This window comes from Centroberyx affinis, unplaced genomic scaffold, assembly GCF_046629955.1.
Source record: "Centroberyx affinis isolate AG114_WGS23_722 - 3 ecotype Tasmania unplaced genomic scaffold, CSIRO-AGI_Caff_v1 ptg003167l_1, whole genome shotgun sequence".
NCBI classification, from domain to species: domain Eukaryota; kingdom Metazoa; phylum Chordata; class Actinopteri; order Beryciformes; family Berycidae; genus Centroberyx; species Centroberyx affinis.
In genome coordinates this window covers 9,177-21,285 of record NW_027281220.1, presented here as the reverse complement: position 1 = coordinate 21,285, position 12,109 = coordinate 9,177, and the positions used below count along the sequence as shown (strand labels likewise).

General features: G+C 41.6%; 1 protein-coding gene across 1 annotated transcript; it reads right to left on the bottom strand.

Moving 5' to 3' along the window:
• Nucleotides 1-8,241: 8,241 nt before the first annotated feature.
• On the bottom strand, nucleotides 8,242-11,170 carry LOC139659943 (oocyte zinc finger protein XlCOF6.1-like). The gene is made up of 3 exons (XM_071537966.1): nucleotides 10,978-11,170; nucleotides 9,178-9,386; nucleotides 8,242-8,949 (listed from the first exon to the last, which is right to left on the bottom strand). The coding sequence occupies exons 1-3, from the start codon at nucleotides 11,168-11,170 to the stop codon at nucleotides 8,242-8,244; spliced, it is 1,110 nt and encodes a 369-aa protein (XP_071394067.1).
• Between the last annotated feature and the right edge of the window lie 939 nt (nucleotides 11,171-12,109).

Here is a 12,109-nt window from a genome sequence, read left to right as displayed (position 1 = left end):
TAAAATAAAGACCCCTAAAAGGATATAGTAAAGTGAATCGGTGGCCATATCACTTGCTTAGTCCAGTCTTTCAACAGCTCAGCACAGGTTTAAAAATAATTATAATAATACATTTTATTTATATAGCGCTTTCTCAATAACTCAAAGCAGTGTACAGCATAAAAACAGCATTAATAATCAGCATTAAAAACAGTTATGTATACTTAAAACTAACAATAGCATCATAAATGAAATGCTTCTCTAAAAAGGTGAGTCTTGAGAAGTGATTTAAAAGAATCAACATTGTCCGATGCTCTGACTGAGGCAGGGAGCTTGTTCCAGATGTGAGGGACGGCAGAAGAAAAGGCTCTGTCTCCCAGGGAGCGGAGCCTTGTGTCGGGGAGAGCTAGAGGATGGAAGAGAACGAGAAGGACAGTAGGGAGAGATGAGTTGTGATATGTAGTCCGGAGTGGAGTGGTGCAGGGCCTTGAAGGTGAGGAGCATCACTTTGTAGGTTATCCTGTAACATACAGGAAGCCAGTGGAGCTCTCTGAGGATTGGAGTGATGTGGTGCCGGGTGGAGGTGGATGTCAGGAGCTGCAGAATTGTGTACTTGTTGCAATTTGTTGAGCAGATGGGAAGGAATCCAAACTTTGAGTGATGAAGGCATGGATTAGACATTCTGCATCAGCAAATTTGAGTTACGGGCGGATCTGGCTATGTTTCGGAGGTGAATAAAGGCCAACTGTCTGGTTTTCTGTATGCGGGGTTCAAATGAAAGTGCAGGATGACTCTGAGGTTCTTTACTTGCAGGAAAGGTGTGATTGTCATATTATCAATAGAGAGGCAGAGGTTGCGGGCTGTATGTGTGTGTCTGTATGTGGACTTGGAGCCGATGAGGATTATTTTGGTTTTGTCAGAGTTTAGTTTCAAAAAGCTGCTCTGCATCCAGGATTTGATATGCTGCAGACGGTTGAGTGTTGCCATTGTAGCTGAAATGTCAGGTGTGGTATGGATGTATATTTGAGTATTGTCAGCATACAGGTGGTAGTTTAAGCCGTGGTTGTGCATAATTTGTCTTCCTTAATGTGTGTATGTCTGTATTTCAGTCTTACCTCCAGACGTCCAGCAGCTGTTGGTCAGTAAAGAAGAGGTTCCCCCTGAGCAGCAGGAGTGGAGCCCCAGTCTGGACCAGGAGGACCCAGAGCCCCCACGCATTAAAGAGGAACAGGAGGAACTCTGGACCAGTCAGGAGGGAGAGCGGCTTCAAGGGCCGGAGAAGGCCGATATCACCGAGTTCCCGTTCACTCCTGTCCCTGTGAAGAGTGAAGATGATGAAGAGAAACCTCAGTCCTCACAGCTTCATCAAAGCCAAACTGAGGAGAACAGAGAGGCAGAGCCTCTAGCCAGCAGCTCAACTGAACAGATGAAAACAGAAGCTGATGGAGAGGACTGTGGAGTATCAGAACCAGCCAGGAACTTAGATCCAGCTAGACATTTACAAGCAACTAGTGGTGGCAAGACTTCACACTCTTCTGAACCTGAGACTGAAGACAGTGATGATTATGAGAAGGAGAGTAGGGAACCTCAGTCAGGTTTAGACTCACTGAAAAACAATGAAGTCCTTATAAGTCATAAGAGATCTTATACTGGGGAGAAACCATTTAGTTGCTCAGATTGTGGTAAAAGATTTGACCGCAAGGGACGTCTGCAGACACACATAAGAGTCCACACTGGGGAGAAACCATTTAGTTGCTCACACTGTGCTAAATGTTTTGGTCATGAAGGAGACTTGAAGAGACATGTGAGAGTCCACGCAGGAGAGAAACCATTTAGTTGCTCAATTTGTGGTAAAATATTCAGCCAGAGTGGAACATTAAGGTCACACATGAGAATTCATACAGGAGAAAAACCTTTCAGCTGTTCAGTTTGTACAAAAACATTCACCCACAGAGGAGAACTGGTTTTGCATATGAGAGTCCATACTGGGGAGAAACCCTACAGTTGTAGTGTTTGTGGGAGAAGTTTTCGCAAGCGTTCACATGTCAACAAGCATAAGTGTTCTGGTGAGAGCAGCAGCAGGTGAAGCTGCAGAGCTGCTGGTTCAGCTGAATTGTTCAGCAGTAACAGTACAATAAACTGACATTCCCATGTCACTCAGTTTCAGGTCACTTAATATCAGGCTGTGCAATAATTCAATGTTATTTATTGTTTTTCAGCAGAATCATATTGTGATATGATTGTGTAAGTTATTGTGATACACAGTTCTATTCTAAATTAATGATAAAACACAAATAATTAAAGTCTCTCAAAATGAGATCTGAAACAAATAAATGATTATTTGATTATTTGACAATTACATATGTTTTTAATCTTACTTTATATTACCACACATTTCAATGAGATGAACATCAATATTGTTATATATTGCTACTGAAAAACACCATCAGGTGTCGATGCCTGATGAAGCTCCTTGACTGAAACGTTGCCTCCTTATGAATACATTTTTTGAAGTGACGTTCAGTGTGTGGTTGATTTTTCTCTATTGTGATCTGTCGGCCTTCTCCTACACAGTCGTCACTAAGACCTTCTGTCAGGTGTGCAGAAGCTGTCTCTATTCTCTTTTATATGTTGATGTTGAAATAATTTTGATATTAATTTAGTCAATATCGTCCACCCCTAATTTCTAGGGGCTTTTCTCTTGACTTCATGACATTAAAAAGAGTAACAAGTTGTAAGATAGAAACCAGACTCCTGTACTGCTCACCAGCTCCAGTTCCCCCTCGCTCCATAGTCTTCATCACACAGTTGTTGTGGAGGCATGTGAGAGCAAACGTGAGAAATAATATTTTGTGACAATCACTCATAAAGGCTGTGTTGTGTCTGTTGGGGGGGGGGGGACTCTGACAAGGGTGAAGGGAATTATAAACTTTTACTTGATTATAGATTAAAGCCTCTTGCAAGAAACTCAATTTGAAACTCAATTTGTACCTTTGTAGCTAACAATTAATTCAGTCATGTAGAATTGATTTTATATTGAAATGGAATTCTTGTCATGTTTAATTCAATGTGCTCATGAAGATGATAACCACTACACTACGAAAACTGAGACAGTGAGTATAGCAGAGCTCCACAACCCTATTCAGACAGACGTCAGATCAGATGAGACACAAAGACTGAAAACCACAAGTTCAGTTGGCAGTGGAATACATGGAGACAGTTTGAACACACACACACACACATACACACACACACACACACACACACTCATGCATGCAGGTGGTTATCACGTTCTCCTCACATGCGAAAGGCCCCTTGTTTGAAACCAGGCAGCAACAACCTTATTTCATCCTGTAGGAGTTTTGAATGATTCAGACAGAAGATGAAGATAAGTCAGTGAAAATAGAAACATGTGACACCAAACAAACCCAGAATGTTCCCAATGATAATACAACTTAACAGAGTTTTTTTCCATTAGCAAAACTTGCATTTAAGTTGCATAATGCAAACAAATACACTGTTTATATAGGATCCACACTTATATTTGATCAGACAGCTCTAATATTTATGTCATCATGGCCAAATGTTGAGGAGACTCACCTTTGATGATGCAGCAGTAGCTGCTGAAACAGCAGAGCAGAGTCTCTGCCCCGGCCCCCTCATCACCTCCGGCCTCAGCTGCTGCCTCCACCCAGGCCTCAAATCCTACAGGTTGGTGGGTAAAATAAATCTCTAATTCCATGAACCATGAGTTCTTTCTTTGCATGTGTGTTGAAACTCTCTCTCAAGGTGCGGCATGCCATTGGATAGAACTTGAAATTGAATTTGAAACCTATATTTCATATTTTATTGGACTGACAAATAAGATTTTAGGAAATGTGAGATTGCATGTCACACCCACTATTTTATTTTGCACATGGTAATTATCCCTCTACTTAACATGTTTTTTCAACATTTAAAAATATAATAATGCCCTAGTGAATATTCTTCCTTAAGTTACTGGTTTATGTGCTGCTCTTAGGGATGGAGAGTTGACTCCAAAAGAGTCTGTCATAGCTTCTGTTATCTACAGCTATAGCCACTATACGCTGTAAAGTTTCAACGAGCAGGTAGGGGAGCTCCGGTACAAAAGTAACACTTTTTACTTTTTCCCATTTTACTCCGGTATGGTGAGAGTAATAAATGGCGTATTATATAACAAACAACATACATATGTCCCCTTTCAGATGCAACTTTCCATATGTTTCTGAGTTAAATAATCTGGACATAAACAGACGGAGAACCTAACTTGGGCTGTGTAACTGTCGTACCTCCTGTGTGGGACAAAAGTAGCACAGCTGTCAGAAAGCATGAAAGATGCGTCTTATGATTATGGTTTTGTGATCTGATACTGTTTACTTTTAACAACCAATCTTGCAGACCCAGTTTTATATTTGTGCCAATTCACCAAGCCATCATATTAGGCTACATAGCCTAAATAGTCTTTGCATCAAGTTACCAATGTTGCGTTAACACAATATTTTGATGCATGATACGAATGAATGGCAACAAGCATCCTATTTTCTCATTTCTCTCAAAGTATTTAGAGGCTGAACTTGCTGCTTAGCTATGAAAATATATCATTGTTACTTTTGTCCCTCCGTTGTCTGCTCTCCATTCAGCCTGGACAGCATGCTAAATGTGGTAGCCTGTCTCTTGAAAACAATTCTGACATTGAGACAGTAAAAGTGTTAAGAAATCCACATAAAGTTGGATATTGATATTTGAAAGAATAAAACATAATTCGAAAAAAACTCCCAGTTTTGTATTTTAACTTAACGCATGACAAATCAGTTTTCCTTCAATAACTTTGGAAAGGCAGCACTGATTCCCATTATTTTTGCTATATGGATAACTGTCAGAGAAACACACACACTGACTTCCTCATGTCACTTCTGCTCCTGTGTGCTTCCAGAAAAGGTTTGTGTTACTTTTGCGGCGCATTACTTTCGTACCGGAGCTCCACCTCACAGTTTGTTGGTCTTGATGTGTTCTTCTTGGCTTGGCTTGTTCTGAACAAAGTATAACTCAAATACATTCATAAAGTAAAACAGGCCTTTAAAAGTCAAATGAAATCAAAGGAGCAAGACTCAAATAAAACATTCCTCTTTCTTTAACTACTCCTTTCTTCACACTTGTTTTGTTTATATTCTAGTACTTTTTGTATTGCGGGTGAGAACAGTGTCTTTACGCCGTCTTCCAGCTACTGCTTGCACACCTGATTCAATTAACTGCCTGAGGCGCCACAAGCTATCTGCTCCTATATTCTTTTACCAACCTTTCACCCATAGGTGGCATCATTGGTCTTGAAAACAAAAACAAAACTGTCTCTAACAGAGTCGATTCTCGATTCTGAGAACCGATTCTACAAATAAACAGAATTGGAGTCGACTCCCGTTGCAATCTCGATTCCAAACTCTGGAATCAAAGAAACTGTTTAATTAAAAAAAAACTGTAATGAATTCATTGTGATTGAGGCCTAACTATACTAATCTGTGTTCGATTGCCTTGATCTGATCCATTTCACAAGAGAATTATGGGCAACAGCAGAGAGCTCATGATAAAGTTGCAACAATTACATGTGTTCTTTACAAGTCTGGGCTGTGAGGTTGTGTAGCAAAAAGGCCAAAACGTTCTACCTTAGTCATGTCAGAGCTTTTTCTACATGGCAAGGGGAGACCCAGACTGTACCTAATCACTACATTGTCACATCTATTTCTGTATTTTTATATCATTATTATGTTATTTGTTGTGTCTATTTGCAATGTATATTTACCAATAGATTCTACTTCACTTTAAAGACAAACAGTCTTTCATAACTACGGCAGTCCATAGAGGACATACATAAAATCTTTTTTGTCTTTTGGTATGTCAAATATTTATGCTCTGTCCATTAAATCCTTTTGGCAATGTGCTTTTATGCACACATAAATTGTATATTGCAGGGGGGAAATTGCAAACAATGTATATACAATCCTCATTTTAAACGCAGGCATTTAAAGCCCAAATGTTTGGATAAAGTCATGGAGGGACGAGACCATAGCATGTCCAGAGTGAGACATTGAAATTTAAAATCTCAACGCCAGCCCATGCCCTTTCTGGAATTAATAGAAACAATACAACAAAATTCTTGATAAAATGCACGTATCGGATCATAAATTAGACGTACTCATGTGTGATTAATCAAGCTACTGTATAGGGATCACTGTATATAGCGCTGCGTAATGGATGTGTGAAACGATACAGTGGCTGTTAGTAAGCAGAGAACGAGTCTGACATTGTCCATGTTAATTGCATGCACACCCATTAACCTGGTTTGGACATAACAGCCAACCATCATCATAGGCCAGAAAAATCAGACTCGTTCTCTGCTTCATAACAGCACCACAGCAGCCACTGTATCATTACGCACAGCTATATCTTGTGAGCCGTTATTGATTGATCACACGCGAGTAGGTCTAATTTATGATCCGACATGTGTGATATTATTATTTCCACATTACTGTACAATTTGGTGTTTAACCTGTTTACTCACACTAATACAGTATATATTGACCCATTGGCGTCTTTGCTTGGCTGGAGAAGCCTATAGTCCAGACCATAGCTGAGAGTGATCTCATCTCTCCGTGGTCACCTTCTGAAAAATGGTTTATTTTCTGTATTCCTTTTTGGTTTCAATTGATATTCATCATGGACTGATGTCCTAAACATCCCTATGCTAACGTAATGTGCACCAATTGGCTGAATTACCATAAAGGAATCGCCTGATCTGTGTGGGTGGGTTTAAAATTAAAGAAATTATGTATTAATTACTGTGGCTTTAGATAAAAACAAACAGTGCACATTATAGCTTACAGTCCTGAAGAACACTCATATTAACACTAGTACTGCAGTTGGTGACAAACTAACATCTGTTACTGCCCCCCCAATCAAACGCTAGAACCAGTTGCCACGTTATGTGTGGATGTGGAGGCAGTGTGCCTCATATGAACCCAGAGCATCCACAGCACATTAATAAATGGAAAGCTTAATGATGTGAGTCTCTAGCGGTGCAAATGATTCAAATGCCACAAAAGCGAAATTCCTTCCAGAGGCCGTGGATGATGACTTGCTCCTCGCCATGTAAGAAACAAAAATGTTCATGTCCTATTCACTACCAACCTGTACAATCACAGAGCACTTTATTAGGAACACCTGTACACCTGCTTCTTCATGCAATTATCCATTCAGACAATCATGTGGCAGCAGTGCAATGCATCAGATCATGCAGATACAGGTCAGCAGCTTCAGTTAACGTTCACATCAAGCATCAGAACGGGGAAAAAATGTGATCTCAGTGACTTTGACCGTGGCGTGGCTGTTGGTGCCAGACGGGCTGCTTTAAGTATTTCTGAAACTGCTGATCTCCTGGGATTTTCCCGCACAACAGTCTGTAGACTTTACACAGAATGTTGCGAAAAACAAAAAACATCCAGTAAGCGGTGGTTCTGCGGACGGAAACGCCTTGTTGACAGAAAGGCTTCAGTAACTCAGATAACCTCTTTACAACTGTGGAGAGCAGAAAAGCATCTCAGAAAGCAACACGTCCAACCTGGAGGAGGATGTCACTTTGGTAGCCGGTTGACACTGAGCTGAAAGCTGATACCTACCCAGTATTAGTAAGGTGTTCCTAATAAAGTGTTCGGTGAGTGTATATTGCATGTAACTAGTATCTTACACCTTGTTACTCTTTTTAATGTCATGAAGACAAATCAAAAAGCCCATAGAAATCGACAAAATATCAAAATCATTTCAACATCAAACATATAAAAGAGAATAAAGAAAGCTTCTGCACACCTGACAGACGGTCTTAGTGACAGCTGTGAAGACCGACAGATCACAACAATACAGAAAAATCAGCCACACACTCATTGAAATGTGTGGTAGTACAAAGTAAGATAAAAAAAAAAATGTAATTTTCAAATAATATTCATTATATTTTAGTTTCAGATCTGATTTTAAGAGACTAATTATTTACATTTTGTCATGAATTTAGAATAGAACTGTGTATCACAATAACTCGCACAATCATATCACAATATGATTCTGCTGAAAAACAATAAATAACATTGAATTATTGCACAGCCTGATATTAAGTGACCTGAAACTGAGAGTGACATGGGAATGTCAGTTTATTGTACTGTTACTGCTGAACAATTCAGCTGAACCAGCAGCTCTGCAGCTTCACCTGCTGCTGCTCTCACCAGAACACTTATGCTTGTTGACATGTGAACGCTTGTGAAAACTTCTCCCACAAACACTACAACTGTAGGGTTTCTCCCCAGTATGGACTCTCATATGCAAAACCAGTTCTCCTCTGTGGGTGAATGTTTTTGTACAAACTGAACAGCTGAAAGGTTTTTCTCCTGTATGAATTCTCATGTGTCTCTTCAAGTCTCCTTTATCACCAAAACATTTAGCACAGTCTGAGCAACTAAATGGTTTCACTCCTGTATGAATTCTCATGTGTGACCTTAATGTTCCACTCTGGCTGAATATTTTACCACAAACTGAGCAACTAAATGGTTTCTCTCCTGTGTGGACTCTCATGTGTCTCTTCAAGTCTCCTTTATGACCAAAACTTTTAGCACAGTGTGAGCAACTAAATGGTTTCTCCCCAGTGTGGACTCTCATGTGGTCTTGCAGATTTCCCTTGCGGACAAATCTTTTACCACAGTCTGAGCAACTAAATGGTTTCTCCCCAGTGTGGACTCTCATGTGTCTCTGAAGACGTCCCTTGTGGTCAAATCTTTTACCACAATCTGAGCAACTAAATGGTTTCTCCCCAGTATAAGATCTCTTATGACTTATAAGGACTTCATTGTTTTTCAGTGAGTCTAAACCTGACTGAGGTTCCCTACTCTCCTTCTCATAATCATCACTGTCTTCAGTCTCAGGTTCAGAAGAGCGTGAAGTCTTGCCACCACTAGTTGCTTGTAAATGACTAGCTGGATCTAAGTTCCTGGCTGGTTCTGATACTCCACAGTCCTCTCCATCAGCTTCTGTTTTCATCTGTTCAGTTGAGCTGCTGGCTAGAGGCTCTGCCTCTCTGTTCTCCTCAGTTTGGCTTTGATGAAGCTGTGAGGACTGAGGTTTCTCTTCATCATCTTCACTCTTCACAGGGACAGGAGTGAACGGGAACTCGGTGATATCGGCCTTCTCCGGCCCTTGAAGCCGCTCTCCCTCCTGACTGGTCCAGAGTTCCTCCTGTTCCTCTTTAATGTGTGGGGGCTCTGGGTCCTCCTGGTCCAGACTGGGGCTCCACTCCTGCTGCTCAGGGGGAACCTCTTCTTTACTGACCAACAGCTGCTGGACGTCTGGAGGTAAGACTGAAATACAGACATACACACATTAAGGAAGACAAATTATGCACAACCACGGCCTACCACCACCTGTATGCTGACAATACTCAAATATACATCCATACCACACCTGACATTTCAGCTACAATGGCAACACTCAACTGTCTGCAGCATATCAAATCCTGGATGCAGAGCAGCTTTTTGAAACTAAACTCCGACAAAACCGAAATAATCCTCATCGGCTCCAAGTCCACATACAGACACACACATACAGCCAACAACCTCTGCCTCTCTATTGATAATATGACAATCACACCTTTCCTGCAAGTAAAGAACCTCAGAGTCATCCTGCATCCTGCACTTTCATTTGAACCCTGCATAAAGAAAACCAGACAGTTGGCCTTTATTCACCTCCGAAACGTAGCCAGATATGAAGCATCGTGTTAGTTCAGGCAGGGCACGGACGTCACGCGTTGCTAGTCATCTACCAGCTGATCGCCACGCACACCAATCATAATCCATTCTCATAACAAGGCGGTCTATTTAAATGGCCTCCTCCTACACTGATTCCTGCTTCACAACTGCTGCACACTCTGCTGCTTGGTAAAGCTTTACCTCCACCTCCCCAGCCTCCACCTATGCAATCGAGCCACGGTGGCTCTTAAGTGTCAACACTGCTGAGTGTTGCTGCTCTGGCTCTGCTCTGTCTACTTGCATGGGGGGATTTGCATGGCGCCCCTGCTATACCTTCAGCATGCTTGCTGGGTAAGCAGGGAGCTGCTAGAGCAGGGCCATATCCGCCAATCATAACTGTATTACCATTAGTTGCAATTAATGGTTTTATCTTGTGACTAAGGTGTTCCTGACTGAACTGCCCGTAACTCAAATTTGCTGATGCAGAATGTCTAATCCATGCCTTCATCACTCAAAGTTTGAATTCCTTCTCATCTGCTCAACAAATTGCAACAAGTACAAAATTCTGCAGCTCCTGACATCCACCTCCACCCGGCACCACATCACTCCAATCCTCAGAGAGCTCCACTGGCTTCCTGTATGTTACAGGATAACCTACAAAGTGATGCTCCTCACCTTCAAGGCCCTGCACCACTCCACTCCGGACTACATATCACAACTCATCTCTCCCTACTGTCCTTCTCGTTCTCTTCCATCCTCTAGCTCTCCCCGACACAAGGCTCCGCTCCCTGGGAGACAGAGCCTTTTCTTCTGCTGTCCCTCACATCTGGAACAAGCTCCCTGCCTCAGTCAGAGCATCGGACAATGTTGATTCTTTTAAATCACTTCTCAAGACTCACCTTTTTAGAGAAGCATTTCATTTATGATGCTATTGTTAGTTTTAAGTATACATAACTGTTTTTAATGCTGTTTATTAATACTGTTTTTATGCTGTACACTGCTTTGAGTTATTGAGAAAGCGCTATATAAATAAAATGTATTATTATAATTATTATTAAACCCGTGATTGTATTTTGACCTAAGCTTGTTACCATTACTTCATAATGTTAATGAGATCAATGATGCTAACTTTGCAGTTGCTCACAACAGAAATATCATACAATGTGTATGAGTAATGTGAAAATAACATTTAAATGTCACAAACCTGCTCTGTGTAAGCGCACTTCAGGATTTAAAACAGCGTCCAGCAGCTTTCGTTGTCGGTCGTTCTCCTCTTTTAAACCAGAAGCTTCCTCCTCGTACTCTGCTATCGTTCTTTCAAACAGCCCAAATATCTCTTCAACAGCCGCAGTTAGTTGCTGCTTCACCAACGCTCTCAGCTTCTGGACTTTAGACATTTTCACACAGTGACAGGAACTGATCTGAGTCCATAAGAGAGAGCTTCTTCTCCTTCTTGTTTCTTCTTCCTCCTCTGTTAAAACATAAACACCACATAAAATAGTCTGTTGACAACCACATAAAATAGTCTGTTGACAATCTGATTGTCATGGGGGACATGAATATCCATCTTGACAAACCCCAAGCGGCTGACTTCCTTTCACTTCTGTCCTCATTTGACCTCAAACAGGTCTCCACCCCTCCCACACACAAAGTGGGCAATATACTCGATCTGATTGTGACTCAAAACTGCTCCACGGCAAATCTGACTGTCACCCCCTTACATCTGTCAGACCACTTCTTTATTCAATTCATGGTTTCCTTACCAGAACATCCTCACGTTCCGCTGCAAATGGTCTCCTTCAGACGAAAACTCCGGTCCCTCACACCGGCTCAGCTCTCCAATGAGGTCTCGGCTACCATGTCCCCTCATAATGAGTTCTCCTCACTCCATGTCAATGAGGCAACAGACACACTCGCTAGCCGCCTCTCTAAACAATCTCTGCCCACTCTCATCCAAACCTGCTCGTAAAACCCCCACTAGTCCATGGCTCACCGGTGTCATCAGAGAGCAACGGGCGGGGCTCAGAGCAGCTGAGAGAAAATGCCGCAAATCCAGAGATCCCGCTGACCTCAGTGACTATCAAACTCTCCTGTCTGTATTCTCCTCCCATCTCAAAAGTGCCAAGACCACTTATCATCAGGAGAAAATCAGCAGCGCCAAAGACACTCGGAAATTATTTTCAGCTTTTAATTCACTCCTCAACCCTCCACCATCTCCACCCTCAACTTTGCTCACTGCTGACCTCTTCGCATCCTTCTTTACTGATAAGGTTTCTACCATCAGTAATCAGTTCTCTGAGCCTGACCAACTCAGTATGCTGCTGCTAGCTAGCAGG

Excerpts from the sequence above, each read along its gene's own strand:
- LOC139659943 (XM_071537966.1), bottom strand. The coding sequence starts at position 11,170 with ATGTCTAAAGTCCAGAAGCTGAGAGCGTTGGTGAAGCAGCAACTAACT. Across the intron at positions 9,387-10,977 it reads AGTGCGCTTACACAGAGCAG|TCTTACCTCCAGACGTCCAG; the intron begins GTTTGTGACATT and ends TCTGTATTTCAG. Across the intron at positions 8,950-9,177 it reads TCCCGTTCACTCCTGTCCCT|ACTGAAGACAGTGATGATTA; the intron begins GTGAAGAGTGAA and ends TCTGAACCTGAG.